The sequence below is a fragment of the Triturus cristatus genome, chromosome 6 (genome assembly GCF_964204655.1).
Source record: "Triturus cristatus chromosome 6, aTriCri1.1, whole genome shotgun sequence".
NCBI lineage: Eukaryota > Metazoa > Chordata > Amphibia > Caudata > Salamandridae > Triturus > Triturus cristatus.
In genome coordinates this window covers 1119227397-1119243773 of record NC_140589.1, presented here as the reverse complement: position 1 = coordinate 1119243773, position 16377 = coordinate 1119227397, and the positions used below count along the sequence as shown (strand labels likewise).

The 16377-nt window shown below is 43.7% G+C and overlaps 1 protein-coding gene across 1 annotated transcript in view; it reads right to left on the bottom strand.

The window, feature by feature from the left end:
• The window catches only part of LOC146821053 (E3 ubiquitin-protein ligase PHF7-like), a 1746711-nt gene that overhangs the window by 1175046 nt on the left and 555288 nt on the right, over positions 1–16377 (bottom strand). Inside the window, exon 4 of the mRNA XM_085611988.1 lies at positions 11523–11596. Within this exon, the coding sequence (XP_085468114.1) occupies positions 11523–11596 (74 nt within the window). The remainder of the gene's footprint in view (positions 1–11522; positions 11597–16377) is intronic.

Here is a 16377-nt window from a genome sequence, read left to right as displayed (position 1 = left end):
CTGCCTCCCACCAGGATCTGTTACCCAGAATCCCTTGTAAACCTAAAAAATTGCCCAAAAAAACACATTTTCTCCACATTTCTCTGGTGGAAAGTTCTGGAATCTGCGTGGATCCACAAATTTCCACCCACCCCGCGTTCCCCAAAGTGTTCCGAGAAAAATGGTACCTCACTTGTGTGGGTCGGCCTAGTGCCCGCAACAGGAAACGGCGCAAAACGCAACGTGGAAACACCTCAGTTTCGCTGTGAAAAAGGACCCTTTTTGGCAAAGTGCCTAGCTGTAGTTTTTGAACCATAGCTCTGCCGGCACCTAGGGAAACCTAGCAAACCTATACATTTCTGAAAACTAGACACCCGGGGGATTCCAGGGAGGTATGGCTTGCGTGGATCCCCCAACGTTTCTGTACCCAGAATGCCCTGCAAACCTCAAATTTAGCTGAAAAAATCAAATTTTTCACACATTTCTGTGAGGGAAAGTTGTGACATCACCGGGTTGACACAAATTTCCTACCACCCACCGTTCCCCTGGGTCTCCCGATAAAAACGGTGCCTCACTCGTGTGGGAGGCCCAAGTACCCGCAACAGGCAAGGGCCCAAAACGTATTGAGGCGACATGAAAATTGCCTACCTCAAAACGACCTGGTTTTGCAAGGGGGGTCACCTGGGTTTTTGGCCCGGTGCTCGGCGGCCACCTAGGGGAACCTACCAAACCCACACATTTCTGAAAACTAGACACCCGGGGGATTCCAGGGAGGTATGGCTTGCGTGGTTCCCCCAACGTTTCCTTACCCAGAATGCCCTGCAAACCTCAAATTTAGTTGAAAATTCACCTTTTCCACACATTTTTGTGTGGGAAAGTTGTGGCATCACCGGGCTGGCACAAATTTCCTACCACCCAGCGTTCCCCGGGTATCCCGATAAAAACGGTGCCTCACTCGTGTGGGAGGCCCAAGTACCCGCGACAGGCAAGGGCCCAAAACGTATTGAGGCTACATGAAAATTGCCTACCTCAAAACGACCTGGTTTTGCAAGGGGGGTCACTTGGGTTTTTGGCCCGTTGCTCGGCGGCCACCTAGGGGAACCTACCAAACCCACACATTTCTGAAAACTAGACACCCGGGGGATTCCAGGGAGGAATGGTTTGCGTGGATCCCTCAACGTTTCCTTACCCAGAATGCCCTGCAAACCTCATATTTAGCTAAAAAAATCTCCTTTTTCATAAATTTTTGTGTGGGAAAGTTGTGGCATCACCGGGCTGACACAAATTTCCTACCACCCAGCGTTCTCCCGGGTCTCCCGATAAAAACGGTGCCTCACTCGTGTGGGAGGCCCAAGTACCCGCGATTGGGGGCTACAGCTCCCATCTGCCTCCTGGGGGCCAGAAGACTGTCATTTTTGTGGGGGGGAGGGTGGGGCCATTGGCGATCCCGTTTCGGGCAGCCCACACCCAAAAACAATTGCGCAAAAAAAATCCCTGGTGGATAGTGGGCTTTCTGCCCCTCTGGGGGGGGCAGATTGGGGGCTACTGCCCCATCTGCCCCCCCGGGGGGGCAATAAGGCTGTAATGGGGGCGGGGGTAGGGGCATTGGCGTGCACGTTTCGGGCAGCGTCCACCCTAAATAAAATCCATCACCCTAAATAAAAATGTGCGAAAAAAATCCCTGGCGTCAAGTGGGCTTTGCGCCCCCCCGAAGGGGCAGATTAGGGGCCAATGCCCCATCTGCCCCCCAGGGGGCGGCAGAAAGGCTGTAGTGGTGGGTGGGTGGGGGCATTGGCGTGCCCGTTTCGGGCAGCCCCCACCCTAAAAAAAAAACTGAAAACAAATTCCTGGTCTATAGTGGGCTTTCTGCCCCCCCAAAGGGGCAGAGTAGGGGCCAATGCCCCATCTGCCCCCCCCGGGGGAGGGGGGCAGAAAGACCGATAATTGGGGGGTGGGGTGGGGGCATGGACCTGCCCGTTTTGGGCAGCCCCCACCCCTATTTTTTTTTTTTTAATTCCATGGTGTCTAGAGGGCTTTTTGCCCCCCCGGGGGGCAGATTGGGGGCTACTGCCAACATAATTAGGGGGGAGCAAAGGCCCTTGCCCAAGGGGCCGCTCCCCCTCCCTGGTGTCTAGTGGGTGGATCACTGCTTGGGGATCGCCCTCCTGTGGCGATCCCCAAGCAGGGATTCACTGGCGACGTGCGCGCCGATCGTCATTACACTGAAAGCAGGGGGGGGGGGCTTGGGAGCTGGGGAAGCTCTTCCCCAGCTCCAGAGGCTATTTTCAGTGAAAGGGATTCCCCAGGGAAAGCCTCATGACGAGCTAGACTCGTCATGGGCACAGCGCGACTGTGCTCCATGACGAGTCCAGTTCGTGGGCACAGAAGGGGTTAAGTTTGATGACCGTGTCTTGGCATTGTGCCGAGTTCCTCAAGGGTATACCGAGAGTCCCTCAATCTTTAACCAGATCTTGAAAAAGTGTTTGGAAACATTAGTCATGCCCCGAAAGTCAGTTCTGGTGCAGTATATTGATGACCTGCTGGTCGCCGCAAGGACACGCGAGGACTGTGTTACTGACTCAATTACATTATTAAATCATTTGGCACAAGGAGGACACAAAGTATCTCCTGAAAATTGCAATTTTGTAAACAAGGAGTAAAGTACATAGGCCACACCTTAGAAAGAGGAGTCAGAAAAGTAACTACAGAAAGAATAAAAATAATAAAACAAATGTCACTACCTCACACTCAAAGAGAAATGAGAATGTTTCTGGGAGTAGTTGGATATTGTAGACAATGGATTATGGGGTTCTCCTGTAGGCAAAACCATTAATCCAGATGACCCGAAAATGTGCAAGTGACCCAATTGTTTGGACTGATGAATGTGCTGAAGCTTTTATGAGATTACGAGACTCTCTGTGTGAGGCCCCTGCTTTAGGCATGCCTGACTATACAAAAGAATTTGCACTGTTCTGTTGTGAAAGCGAACATTGTGCACTTTCAGTTTTGACCCAAAGACATGGATTGAACAGACGTCCATAGCCTATTTTTCTGCTACTTTAGACCCTGAAGCTTCAGCTCTACCTGGCTGCTTAAAGGCAGTTGCTGCTACTTGTATGAGCTTAGAACAAAGTGAACCTATTGTGATTGGACATACAGTTAAAGTTTTTGTCCCACATTTAGTTGAGATTCTTTTAACCAGAACTCGAACTCAGCACCTTTCTCCCAGTCGGATGACTAAGTATGAAAGAATGATTTTGGGAGCAGAAAACGTGACATTAGTGAGATGTACAGTATTAAACCCCACAACTCAACTGCCAGATCCAACCTGTGAAGAGGTGATGGATGAGATAGACCATGTTTGCTTGGATGTGACAGAACTGTGTACAAAGCCCTGACCTGACATTAGAGAAGAGCCCCTGAAAGACCCAGATCACAAGCTGTTTGTAGACGGCTCCTGCTTGAGAATTGAGGGAGGGGGACTTAATGCTGCCTATGCAGTTTGTAAAGTTTCAGGTGTAATTGAAGCATCACATTTACCAATAGTAAAGTCTGCACAAGAAGCTGAATTGATGGCTTTGATTAAAGCATGCAAATTTGGGAGAAATTGGAGGATAACCATATTTACTGATAGTCAATATGGTGACAGGATTGTGCATGACTATGGCCAGATGTGGCTGCATAGGGGATTTCTGACTTCTTCAGGATCTCCAATAAGAAATGGGAAAATTGTGAAAGAGCTATTGGAAGCAATTCAGTTGCCAAAAGAAGTAGCAGTGGTCAAGTGTGCTGCTCACCAGTCAGGAAATTACTATGTGACAGCCGGAAACAGATATGCTGACCAAATTGCTAAATATTGTGCAAAAACTAATATGGAACTGAATCGAACAATTGAAACAAGTGAAAGCAGATGCCAACTTAAGTTTTTCTCAGCTCCAGAAACTTGGGAAGAGGTGAGGCAGTTACAGGATGAGGTTGAGGTGAACGAAAAGGAAATCTGGTTAAGGGCAGGTTGCACCAGAAGAGCAGAAGAGGAGGTGTGGGTGTACCCTGACGGTAGACCAGTTATGCCAGACTGCTTACTTTCCCTAATAGCCCGATTGTATCATGGTGACACTCATGTAGGCAGGGATGCGATTAGACATTTCAGACAAAATTGGTATAGTCCAAAGTTCAGGCTGGTCGCTGAGAGCCTTTGCCAGAGATGCTTAATTTGTCAACAGCAAAGCCCAGGCAGAAAAACAGTAGTCAGTTGGGGAAAAATTGGAAAGGCCATTTGTGAGACTACAAATAGACGTCATTGAATTACCTCCATTTAAAGGACTGAAGTATGTCCTTGTTATAGCGTGTTTGTTTTCACGATGGGTGGAGGCCTATCCCACTAGGAGAAATGATGGTCTCACAGTCGCTAAGCTACTGTTGAGGGAACTCATCCCACGTTTCGGTTTCCCAGTCACTTTAGAATCAGATAGAGGACCTCATTTTAACAATGAGGTAATTCGATTAATATGTGAAGCATTCAAAATTGATCAGAAACTGCACTGTGCATACCGCCCAGAGGCTTCTGGAGTGGTTGAACAAATGAATGGCACAATCTAATTGAGACTGGCTAAAATGTGTGCATCCATATCACTGTCATGGCCAGATGCATTGCCTCTTGTGTTGATGGGACTTCGAAGAATTCCTGACAGGAAAACCGGACTAAGTCCCCACAAAATCATCATGGGAAGGGCAATGAGACAAGCATTTATTCCTGGAAATACATTGATGAGTATAAATGATGATTTGGTATTGGACTATTGCAAAGGATTGGCTGACCTAGTGCGTTCTGTCTCTCACCAGGTTGGAGAAGACGCATTTGCCAGGCAGCCAACGCAAGCACATGATTTGAATCCTGGAGACTGGGTGGTAGTGAAGAAACACGCCAGGAAAATGTGCCTAGCACAGAGGTGAGATGATCCTCATCAAGTCATACTGATTACTACCACTGAAGTAAAGTGTGCAGGATTACCCAATTGGATTCATGCTAGTCATACCAAACGGGTACCTGCCCCTTCTGAGACTGAACAACTGACTGAGACAGTTGAAGTAGCTGAAGGTTGTGAAGTCAAAGAATCTAGAGAGAGTTGGATTCTGAGATAGTAGACTTGGAACAACCGAGTAAAAGCCAGGAGGGATGGATACCAGAAATTGATATACCTGAAGTAATTGTCCAAACAAGAAGTAGAACAAGATAAGACAGACAGGATGACAGTGAGGACCAGATAGGTGAAGAAGAACATGCTCAGGAAGAAGAGAACAAAGCAAATACAGAAACTGAGCAGGAATAATCAGGGAAAGAAGAACATACTCAGGTAGATGAAACTGAAATTATTTCCAATCCGGAGGAGGGACAGATAGGAGAAGAACATGATTGGGCAGCAGCCAAGCCAATTGCAATAAGACCTGATCAGGACCCGTTAGGAAAAGAAGAACAAGTTTGGGAAGAAGAAGGACATGCTAAAAACAGTCCCAAACAGGACCAGTTATAAGAAGAAGAACATGTTCAGGCGGATGAGATAATAAACAAAAGACCTGAACAGGAACAGATAGAAAGTGAATCCACTGTGACAGAACAAAGTGTGCCAGACAAAGAGGGTGAAAGTGCAGTACAAATAAAGGAACCAGAACAGGTGACAACTGGCCAGGAGGAGTGAAAAGACTGAGATATGTTCTGAAAAGGATAATTGAAAAGCCAGAACAAGTGAATGAGATCTCAAGTCAAACCTGGACAAGACAAAAGAAAGAGAGAAACTTATGAAGAAGTCTGAGATTGAGAACTCTGAACAATAAGTATCAAGGCCCTGAATAGACCTACATTATATTGGAAGAGTTTGAGAATATGGACATGAGAGAGGAATCTGAAAATCAGAATCCTATACCAGTAAAAGAAAAAGAGTGAGATTTCATTAAGTTAAATTCTGAAAATTTTGGGTGCCAAAGTAAGAGGAGAAATTATCCTCTCGGATTAAGATGGCAAGAAACAGAGTTACTGAGCAACCAAAAAGAAATTGTGTACACAATTGTTTTAAAGCATTCATATGTAGTATTATAATAGTGATCTAATATGGTTATTTTTAACAGTAGCAGTTCCATTACTTATGACAACAAACAATAAAAAATGACACAAGTACTAATGAGAATACATCTACATACAAAAGGGATAGGGTAGAATTACAAGCAGCAGATAAAACACATTTCCATCACACAGTGACCAATAATGACACATCATTAAATCTTCACAAAGTTATTAATAGAATATGTTAACACAATGGAAGTTAGTGATTATGTTTGTATGAAGTTACCAGTGTCAGTCTCAGAGAGGGTCACATACCATCACATTCCTTTGACATATATATCATGTAGTGTATGGGTAAGTCTGTTTTATGCAACTGGGAAATTACAGTATTATTATTCAAACTTAGATGTAGTATTTTCAGAACTTCCTATTCGAAGGAACATGAATCCAGTACTTAGTGCTCAGAATGCACAGTTCATGGGTGAATTATTACTGATGATGAAGTCTATAGATTTAGTTAAAGCACACAAAGACAATTTAACATGTATATTGCGTGAAGAAGAAAAGGTATTTTTGAATTTAGTTGAGAAAAGAAGGCAGGACTTCCAAAAGAACGCTGTTGAACAGAAAACTCATGTTCCAACATGGGCTGAAAGGGGGGGAATTTATACCGCTGGCAGAGCTCATGCTGCGATGTCCCTGGACTTTTTAAATAAAGGGAAGATCTGCATTCATAGATTAACAACAGATTACAATAACATATTTATTGGTTCCAGTGAATGTGAACATAACTTAATAATCTTGGAAGGTTGGTGGCTAAAAGGTGGAACTGATTCAGTATTTCCGGGGATTTACTATGTGTGGTAATAAAGCCTATTTTAAGCTACCTGCACAGTGGTATGGAAGCCGATACATGGGGATCGTATTTCCGAACACTTATCACATGAGACGAATCACTAGAAACAATGAAAACTCTAATGTACTATTACGAACAAAGAGAGCTAGTTTTTCAGAAATTGTAGATTATATATTTAGTGCAATAATACCTTCAGTGGGAATCATACTAAATTCACGTATAATTTGTCAGTTATCAACAGTAGTTGATCGTCTATCGACTGATACTGCTGGAGGTTTCTTGATGATCAATGCAGAAATGGTTGCGATCAGATCAATGGTTTTACAAAATCGTCTTGCACTTGACATTTTATTAGCAAAAGAGGGCAGAGTCTGTGGAATGCTGAAAGTTCAACATTGTTGCACTTACATTCCTGACAAAAGTAAGGAAATTAAAGGGTACATACAGAATATTACGAAATGTCATGAAATTTTGAAACCACTGGAGGTTGACAGCATGTGGGAGAGACTAACAAGAGGTGTAACTTCAATAGGGACTTGGTTTACTAATAAAAAGGCTTTTAGGACAAATAGTTTTGCCCCTATTAGGCGTGAGAATAATAGCATTAACAGTAATGATTTGGTGCATGTGCTGTAGAGGAAGAAGAAAATATGAAGTAAATGAAAAAGGAAGGAAAAGAAAGAGGGAAAATGACGAAATAGAGATGGAGGAAATTAAGGCAAATTTTGTAAAGACATGAAATATTTTGAGAACAACGAGAAAGAAGGGAACGTACAAACGGAAATGGAGCTTAGAGAATACTGAAAGTTGGTATCTGTTTTAGGGTGGGTAGTTTATGATGGCATAAGATGCCATCAGAGAGGGGAGTGATGGAGCAAGGACTCGTTTATGCGAGACTTGCTCAAATTCAATTCACTTGTTTAACTTATTAACATGAAATTATTTAGTCTTGTGAATAATCCTCACACATTACATTTACATTAAAGACAGTGAAGCTTGCCTATGTGTTTACTAACCATTAATACGGATAGCGAACTAAAAGCGCGGCTCTAACAGGGAAAAACTTTACTGCGCATGCGTCAATTGCATCTACGTAAAGTGACGTTTAACAGCTTTGGAGGGAATTTCTCACGCATGAGCAGAATGCACTAACATGACGTCTTCAAGACCCACATGCCTTGCACCTGCTTTGCTATCTAGAAAACGCTTTATTTACTAAAAGCTAATGCAGGGATGATATTAATGAATAAAGGGTAATAGAGTAGATGTAGGTGGTATACAGTGAAATCATTTATTTCTTGAATTAATATTTTCTCTTTTGACCTTTTCATTAGTTCATATTTGGGCCTTCTTGTCATAACCGGAATGATTGAGTGAAAGGTTTCTGCGCATGTGTGACCGCTACTTCCCCTGGAAGAATGATCCCATGAATTGGACCACATCCAAGGCCACAGACTGCTAAACCCTGGGAAACATGGATGTCAAAAGTGCAGTCGCTGAAGTCATATGAACATTATTGATAGAAATGTTTCAATTGTGAATAAAACTCAGGTGGGAATAAAGTAAAATGCATATTAATAAGGGGATGAGTTTGGGAACAATGAGAAATGCTATGCCATCATGGTGTGATGACCAAACACCCCTTGCCTGTCCAATCAGAAATCGTATTTTTGCGAAATTGCAACTTTAGGGGGTGGTACATGAATCACAAAAGGTATAACTAAGGTAGTTTAGTTAGTTAGGGTGTGCGTGATCCTGAGAGAATGCTGAGAGGGGAGATGCTGTCGGAGTTGTTGATGATGCTGATGCTGTCAGATGCTGAAGAAGATTCAAATGGAGAATTAATTATCTTAAGTAAATAATTAGAAGAAGATTGTGGGAGAATCTCGAGGAGGAAGAGAAAGTCAGAGAGGGGTGCGGCGAGTCGTCGGTTCTAGAGAGGTCCACTGTCCTGTCCTAATTCCTGCCCTGAAGCCTTTGTCACCTGATCTTTCCTAGAAGACCCGTACCAGCCCTTTGGCCAGGGGGTTGGTCATCACACCATCTGTGGTAACTATATAATTCGTATATTTCCTGATGTACTGCTGTCTCTATCTTCTCCTTTCTGAGCAACGTCAATCTATTGAATTTGTGAGAGTATTTGGATTGATTGATTCTTCCTCCCTAATGATTGATGGTGTCCGTGGTGTATTTGAATGGTTCACTCATATTTAAACTTTAGATAAATGTTTTGAAAACTTCCTGAGTCTGTGGTTATTTATTATGGATAAATTATTTACAAGAAAGGTCATGTGCATCATCACCATCAACTAGTTCCAACTAATTTGGTTCATCGACCAAATGGAAAGAACTTCTTGATCAGTGATTAACAAATACCCTAGCGGTTAACCAGGTGAATTAGAGTGTATGTGTTATTGATGGGCCCAGGTGAATATATGGTATTGGAGTATCTGTTGTTGGTGCGCCGCTGGATCATTGGTATTGGTGGTGTTGTTGGTAGTATTGGTGGTGGTGATGGTGGTATTGAAAGTGGTTGTGGTATTAGTGGGTGTGGTGGTACTGGTGGTGGTGGTGCAGGTATTGGCTGTGGTGGTGATATTGTTGGTGGTGGTATTGGTGGAGGTGGTGGTATTGATGGTGGTGGTGTATTGGTGGTGGTGGTATTGGTTGTGGTGATATTTGTGATGATTTTGGTGGTGGTACTGGTGGTGGTGATATTAGTTGTGGTATTGGAATTGATGGTATTGGCAGTGGTATTGATATTGGTGGTGGTGGTCGTATTGATGGTGGTAATGGTATTGATATTGGTGGTGGTATTGGTGGTGGTGGTATTCGTGGTGGTGGTGGCATTGGTGGAGGTGTTAGTGGTATTGGTGGTGGCGGTAGTATTGGTGGTGGAGGTGGTGGTATTGATAGTGGTGGTGGCATTGGTGGGGGTAGTGATATTAGGTATTGTTGGTGGTGGTATGGGTGGTAGTGGTATTGGTGATATTGGTGGTGGTGGTGGTGGTATTGGTGGTGGTGGTGGAGGTGGTGGTATTGGTGGTAGTGGTATTGGTGATGGTATTGGCGGTGGTGGTGGTATTGTTGGTGGTGGTATTGGTGATATTGGTGGTGGTGGTGGTGGTATTGGTGGTGTTAGTGGTGGTATTTGTGGTGGTGGTGGTATTGTTAGTGGTTGTGGTATTGGTGGTGGTGGTATTAGTGGTAGTATTGGTGGTGGTGGTTTTGTTATTGGTGGTGATGGTATTCGGTGTGGTGGTAGTGGTGGTGGTATTGGTGGTTGTACTGGTGGTGGTGTTGAAAAAGATGGCGGTATTGGTGAGGGTATTGGTGGTGGTACTGGTGGTATTGGTGGTGGTGGTATTGGTGGTTGTGTTGGTGGTGGTATTGGCGGTGGTGGTGGTATTGGTGAGGTTGGTGGTATTGATGGTGGTGGTATTAGTGGTGGTGGTATTGGTTGTGGAGAGATTGGTGGTATTGGTGGTGGTGGTATTAGTGGTGGTATTGGTGGTGGAGGTGCATTTGGTATTGGTGGTGGTGTTGACCATTAGCATAGGATTATGTGCTACATGGAATTCACATGACTTAATTCGCTGATCATTTCTAAATCCATTTCACTTGGGGGGGGGGGGGGGTGTTGAAATGAGATAATGCTGGGTTAAAGTGATTGAAGGAAGGCGTCCGTGTTACAGGGCGGCCGTGCTGCTTAAAAAACAGAAGCAGTTTCAGCTGAAGCAGCACAAGTCCTGTCCGGCCTGCAGTAAGAGAAACTCAATAAAGTAAATAGTGCTTACAGACTAAATAACAGGTCCTGGGACACAATGGAAGTAAAGGGGTCAGTCGCCCTGGGAGGGTACAAATGAAGACAAGGCCGTTCTAAGTAAGGAGGGATTAACAAGCCTATTAATGAATCCGAAGGCAGCATTTACAAAAGGCAATGACACAAGCCAATGAAAAATATGGGAGGAGAGTGGGTGCTGCTTCTCTCCCATACTCTACTACAGCAGTCTCGCAGAGCGTGCAGCGCATGCGCGCTGCCAATAGGCTCGACCTAAAAAGGAAGGTCTAGGGCATGGCACTGGGGTTTTCTTGCAATGTCGAGTTTGGCAGTTTAAAGGCTGCACGACTAGGCTTCAATGGCAGACTTAGAGCCATATTTTCCCCATTTTCCCCCTGTAGTGCAACAGGTGCTACAGTCTACTGGTGGCATTTAACTCACTAGCCTTGGGGACACTTTGTTCCATATACTAGGGAAGTATAGGTAATATAAATATGCCAATCACCTATACACTTCTGTGTGGAGGGTGGCGAGGACACATGCACGGGGGCTGGATAGCAGGACCTAGGACACTACAGAGTCGGAAAACGAGAATTGAAGTCCACTTTCCCACTGAATAAGAAAGGGTCAAAGATTTCATGGCATACATTGTTTTTGTTAGGCAGTTAAAAAACAGTTCAAGGAACCCCGGTATGTATGTATGACTATTATTCTCAGTTTTCATGTCATTTGGGTCAAGTACGCACACACTATCTGTCATGCTACTGCAACATCAAAATAAATATATAAGTTTCTTTTTTTACAAGAATACTATGCAGTTAATTGTATACAAAATTCTTATGTCATACCTGGAGTGGCTTTAGGTTGTGTGTCAGCGGCATTCTTCTGCAATTGCTTCTTCTTTAATCTTGCTCTGCTTCGTCTTAAAAAACAGAAAACAATAAATGACGGCATAGGTATGTACCTAATCTGCTAGAGAAGTATGACGATTGATCTTATAAAATAGAATTATATTTGATTGTTGGAAGTAATGTGCAACTGGAGCCATTTATATTAAATGCATTTTGAAGACCAATTGTGACCGTTAAAGATATATCTATTATGTCTAAAAGGCTTTGTGACAAAGTACAGTGTTCGGTAAAAAAGACTAAAAATACTAATTATAAAAACACGTTAGTCTCAATTAATTTTTTTATTTTTTATTTAAACAAGTTTTATATAAAAAAACAGGAAAACATTAGTAGTTCTGTAACAGGGTTAGTGTCGCTACATCAAATTGCTTTTGTCTGTACCAGTCTGTGCCTACCCTACTAATCTTAATAACCCAGAAAGAAATGAAAGTAGGAAGGAGCATGAGAGCTAAGAGGTGAAAGAAGAGATAGAAGACAGGCACGCGAGAGTAACAGTGCATAAAACATTTTGTCTGACAATGCATGTGACCATTAGAGCCCGGTTACATTCTTGTTGGGGTGGAACCTCGCTTGGGGTGCCAGGATGTGTCTCCCCCGGCCGCCACGATTTCAAGGGGGCTCAAAAGAGTCTAGAAACGTGTCCAGGGACCCCCACATCCTTCTTAAAGCTGGTTTCCAGGGTGAACTCTGTAGAGATATGTTGTCTGCTCCTCTAAGATGTGTGATCCAGTTGAACCACCCTTTGTACGATGTCTTGGAAGTGTCTTTCCAGTTTGTGAGGACCATTTTCAGCGCTGCTCCCAGTAAAAAGTCCAGAAGGTCCCTGTCCTCCGCTGTATTCAGGTCATTGCACATAAAGCCCGTGGTGATAGTAGAGAATTCTTTTGTTGGAGTGCAGTCAAACAATTTATTTAGAAATGTAAAAATTTCACCCCAGAATGTTTTAAGAGCTGGGCAGTACAGGATAAGATGTGCAAGATCCCCCTTTTCTTTGTTACAATTCCAGCATATATCCATCCTCCTTGAGTCCTAATGTGTGTAATCATGCAGGGGTTCAGAAAGCTTTGTCAAGCAACCAAAACTTAGTTTGTGAGAGCACTGGGGAAATCTTATTACGTGAAGCTGACTACCATAGTGTGTCCCACTCTTGGTCATTGAAAATGGTTTTGCTTTGATTATTCCAGTAGGCAGCTGTCTTGTCGTTAAGCTTGGTGGTTTTAGGGTGGAGGAGTTTGTAGAGGTGTGAGATCTGGTGCCCTAATTTATTTATTTTAGAAACAAGCTGGAAGATCAACGGTTGTGAAATAAAAAATTTGGTTTTGGATACAACCGATCTAATTTTTAGGAAGTTGTAAAATTCTATATCATTTAGTTTGTATTTTTCCTTGAGGGCGGCGAAGGTGATGGGGTAATTTTCGTTTTCTAATTGTAGGGGGTAGCAGATCCTCTTCTCAATCCACGATTCAAAGTTTAAGCTTTTGCCTTTGTATAGGACCCTACTATTTGGCCAGAGTGATTAGTTTTTCGACCCTTTAATGCTAATTTCTAGCTTTTTATCTACCTTTAGTTGGGCGATTTTAGTGTTTTTAAAGATTGGCTTTGAGGTATAGGGGTATCTGTTTTCTGTTAGTAGAGCGAGAGGGCTTAAGTTGTTTAGGAAGGTCTTCTCCACCTGCAACCATGCCTGTGTGTACCCATCTGGCGGACCTATCCAGTATGAGCCTTGTTTAGCTAAATACGCTAATTGGAAAGTTTTGTAATCCGCTAGGTTTACTCCTCCTAGTTTTCTTTCCAGTCTTAGTTATTTAATGCTTATCCGCGCTTTCTTTCCTCGGCAGAGGAAATTTGAGATCATAATATCAACTTTGCGGTGGAAATCCTCCGTGAGTAGGAGTGGGAGCATGCTGATCAGGCAATTAATCATTGGTGTGATCAACATTGTGATCGTTTCTATTCTACCCCACCACGTCATGAACTTTGGTGACCATGATTCTAGGAGTTTCTTCATCTTCTCTAGCATTATTTTCTCGTTATGATGTAGTGCGTCAAGTAGGTCGTTGCCAAATAGTATGCCCAGGTATTTGATGTTACCCGCTTGGCATGATAAGCCCGAACCCCCAAGACTGTCCCGCGTGCAGTGAATATTTAATGGTTTGTGTAGGAGAGTGGCATCGACTGCATAGTTGCCCCCAACTTTTTGCTGATGTTTTGACTGTTTTATGACACTAGCCAGGCTGTGGCCCTTCTATCCAGGACCCCAGCCTATCTGCTTCTTCTCTAAACTGATGTGAGTACCCTAGGTATCTTCCAATTGGATACTGAGGACACCCTACCAGACCCTTGTAGATGGTACCCTAGGTACCCAGGGCATGGGTCCCTCAGAGGCCTACCAGGGGCTGCAGCACTTGTTGTGCCACTGCTCATGACGTCACATATTACATCACTCATGACATGGTCAGTGGCATCACTCATTACATCATCCTTGTGATAGAGAGGCGGTCGCGCGAGTTATAGTTATCTGAACTAACTATAACGGAGGAATTTCATTGTTTTTTTACGAGTGAAATGTCCAGCTAACTATAACATGTGTGAAACCTATGGTTTTTTAAGTGAATTTGTAAGGTTTTTTAAATGCTAATTCCTAACTATAACGTGTGTGAAACCTATGGTTTTTTAAGTGAATTTGTACGTTTTTTAAAATGCTAAGTTATGTATGTATTATTATATTTTTTATATATTTATTTTACAATAAACTACCTATGTATACAGTTATAGATTGACTGTATCCTGTAATATGGCTTGGCTCGTTTTAAAAGTTTTTAAAAAAAAAATGTTTTCCACCGTGCGCGCACCCCGCGATTTAAATTTTTTTAAATTTTTTTTTTCAACCTTCGGGGTCCTTCAAGGACCCCCTGACGAAGGCTAGGGGGTCAGAAACTCTCTACCCTGCCCCCTTTATACGTTCGCCACCTTCCTTTTTCCCTGTCGCACACAAAATAAACAAAATGGCGTCCGACACTTCCTGATTTCGACCGATTCGAACGTTGACTGACATGTAACCACCAATCAGAATTACGCTCGCGCACTTTAGGGTGCGCGCACCGTGCGCGCACGGTGCGCGCCTATAGATATATATGTACTTTTAACTGCAATTTTCTCAGGAAATACTGAACAGATTGACTCCATACATGCAAAGGCACATGCCTGACCTGAGGACTACCTCTCTGCCAAATTTCAAGTAATTCTGTTCAGCCGTTCGGGTTGTACCTTCGACTAAAGGTCCTATGAGAAAATGCATGGGGAAAACGCGTTTTGGGACCCCCCTTTTTTCTCGGCCCCCGCTTGACGAATCACCCCGAGACTTTCAGGGAAGGAGCTGAGCGGAGCGCCCCATTCGTTTTGAAAATTTCGCGAGGATTCGTCAACCGGCGCCAAAGTTATTCACAATAGAACTTTGAGATTTCCTATGGAAACACGGTCCTAACTATAACTATCTACTGGCGACCGCCTTAAACAGCCAATTAAACAGCATGGTATTGTGAAACATAATTGATAACTTCGATACAAGTACATATCATCAAACCCTAATTTGAATTAATTTGATTTTATGGCACAAAAGACATTTCAAGCCTTATGAAAAATGTACTGTTATCTTGATGCACAACGTTTTTAGTCATAATGAATTTAAGCATTTTATTAAAACTGTACAATCAACCAGATTTAATGACAGCAGTAATTTAAATGTTGCAATGTATTTGCTGTAGCATCATAATACGGTCCTAAGGGGATCACTGCACGAGCAGCTGTCCCCTTGGGGAATTTCACGCGGTGGAACAGTCCACACAGCGCGTGAGGGCTCTAGGCAGGCTGCGGCGGGGCTTAGCAGCACGAGCAGAGCAGGCAGCAGTTAGTGAAAACTGTGGTTTTGTCTGTGAGGAGATTGGGAGGCTGTCGTTTTTGTGACACAAGCCTTGCCAATTTTCCTCATTTTCTGCTAGTTTTGGCGTGTTTTTTCTTCAGGATTTGCTTCAGGATGGCAGGGTCAGAGCCTGTGAAGGAAGCATTGCGCATTATTTATGACGCAGGTCGTGAGGACCTATTACAGCCTGGTGTTTCAACAGTTTTAGCGCCCGAAGAGGATGGCAGCTCAAGGAGTTTCGGAAGCAGTGGCAGCTTGTTTACCTGCGAAGAGCCGGTCGCATGGGGCTGTGGGTCGTGCCGAGGTGAAAACATCGACGCTGCAACATAGAGGTCGTGTGGCGCGTCACAGCGGAGCCAGCAGGTCACAGGCTACCAGATGTCACTCGCTTCCTGACAAGTCTTCAGGTCAGTTGAGGGCGGTATCTTCTCTCCGCATGGGGCGTGCTAGGAGGAGAGTACAGGGCAGGGGTAGTACTACCTCCAGAAGCCTTACTACAGCAAGTTCCCTCTCAAGCAGGGGAAGGGGGGGTTATTATGACATTGGGGTAAAGGAAAATTTGGTTTTGCCGGCACCTACATCAGCTTTTAAGAGAGCGCACGTCGTTGGCAAGGTGCTCACAAACACTGCCAATTTTCAAGGAATGTCTTCCATTAATATTGCGCCTCCTGTGTCTTTTGAGGGACGCTCTGCTGTTTTGGTGGATTATTATAGTTGAAGAAATACCATCTGTTGCCCAAAAACTGACTGTCAAAAGGATGAAGACAGTTGGAAGAATGTACACTCACCAATAATACATTTAACAATCTCAGATATGCCTCTACTGTGGGATTTACAGGAACTCCAGGAGGAGAATGAAATCCAGAGTTCCCA